At 65.6% G+C, this 627-nt stretch overlaps 1 protein-coding gene across 1 annotated transcript in view; it reads right to left on the bottom strand.

Moving 5' to 3' along the window:
- ECEL1 (endothelin converting enzyme like 1) overlaps nucleotides 1–550 on the bottom strand; it is an 8,416-nt gene extending 7,866 nt beyond the window's left edge. Inside the window, 1 exon segment of the mRNA XM_009634376.1 lies at nucleotides 61–550. Coding sequence (XP_009632671.1) covers nucleotides 61–550 — 490 coding nt within the window.
- Nucleotides 551–627: the final 77 nt, after the last annotated feature.

The raw sequence follows: 627 nt of genomic DNA on the forward strand, positions 1-627 counted from the left end.
GGTCCAAGCATGAGCGGAAAACCTCCTTGACCTTCCTCTCGGCCGAGGCAGGGGCTCGGCGCCGCACAGGGCGGCTCAGCAGCGCCCGCAGCTTGGCCTCGTTCTGCTCGGCAATGGCCCCGATGGTGCCGTACACCAGCTTGTCCTCGGGAATGCCGTGTCGCCGGAGCCAGCCACCGCAGGCAAAAGAGTAGAAGTCCTGGCAGGGGTCAATGGTGGCATCCATGTTGGCGCTGAGGAAGCGGGATGCCCGCAGGAAGGCCTTCTTCTCCTGGCATCCCTCCAGGCAGTAGTTGTCCCCTTCGGCCGCCAGGTACTTGAGGACCAACATGCACGTCAAGATGACGCAGAGCCCCGCGGCAAACACCAGCCCCGAGAGCAGGCAGACCTCCCGGCGGCTCCAGCGCGGCAGCCCCCCACGGCGTTTCTTGGCCCCAGTGCCCAGCTGGAGGGTGAAGCCATTGGGCAGGGTGCCGCTCTGGTACTTGCTCACGTACTTCACCTCCTGAAATTCGTCGTAGTGGGCCGTCAATGAGTAGGTCTTCTCCATGGCTGGGGATGGGGCTCCCCACAGGCAGCGTGGGTGTGGGAGGCTCAGGGCAGGTGGGGGGCAGGCTTGGGCACCCC

Source organism: Egretta garzetta, unplaced genomic scaffold (assembly GCF_000687185.1).
Source record: "Egretta garzetta isolate BGI_Z169 unplaced genomic scaffold, ASM68718v1 scaffold172, whole genome shotgun sequence".
In the NCBI taxonomy this organism is placed as follows: Eukaryota; Metazoa; Chordata; class Aves; order Pelecaniformes; family Ardeidae; genus Egretta; species Egretta garzetta.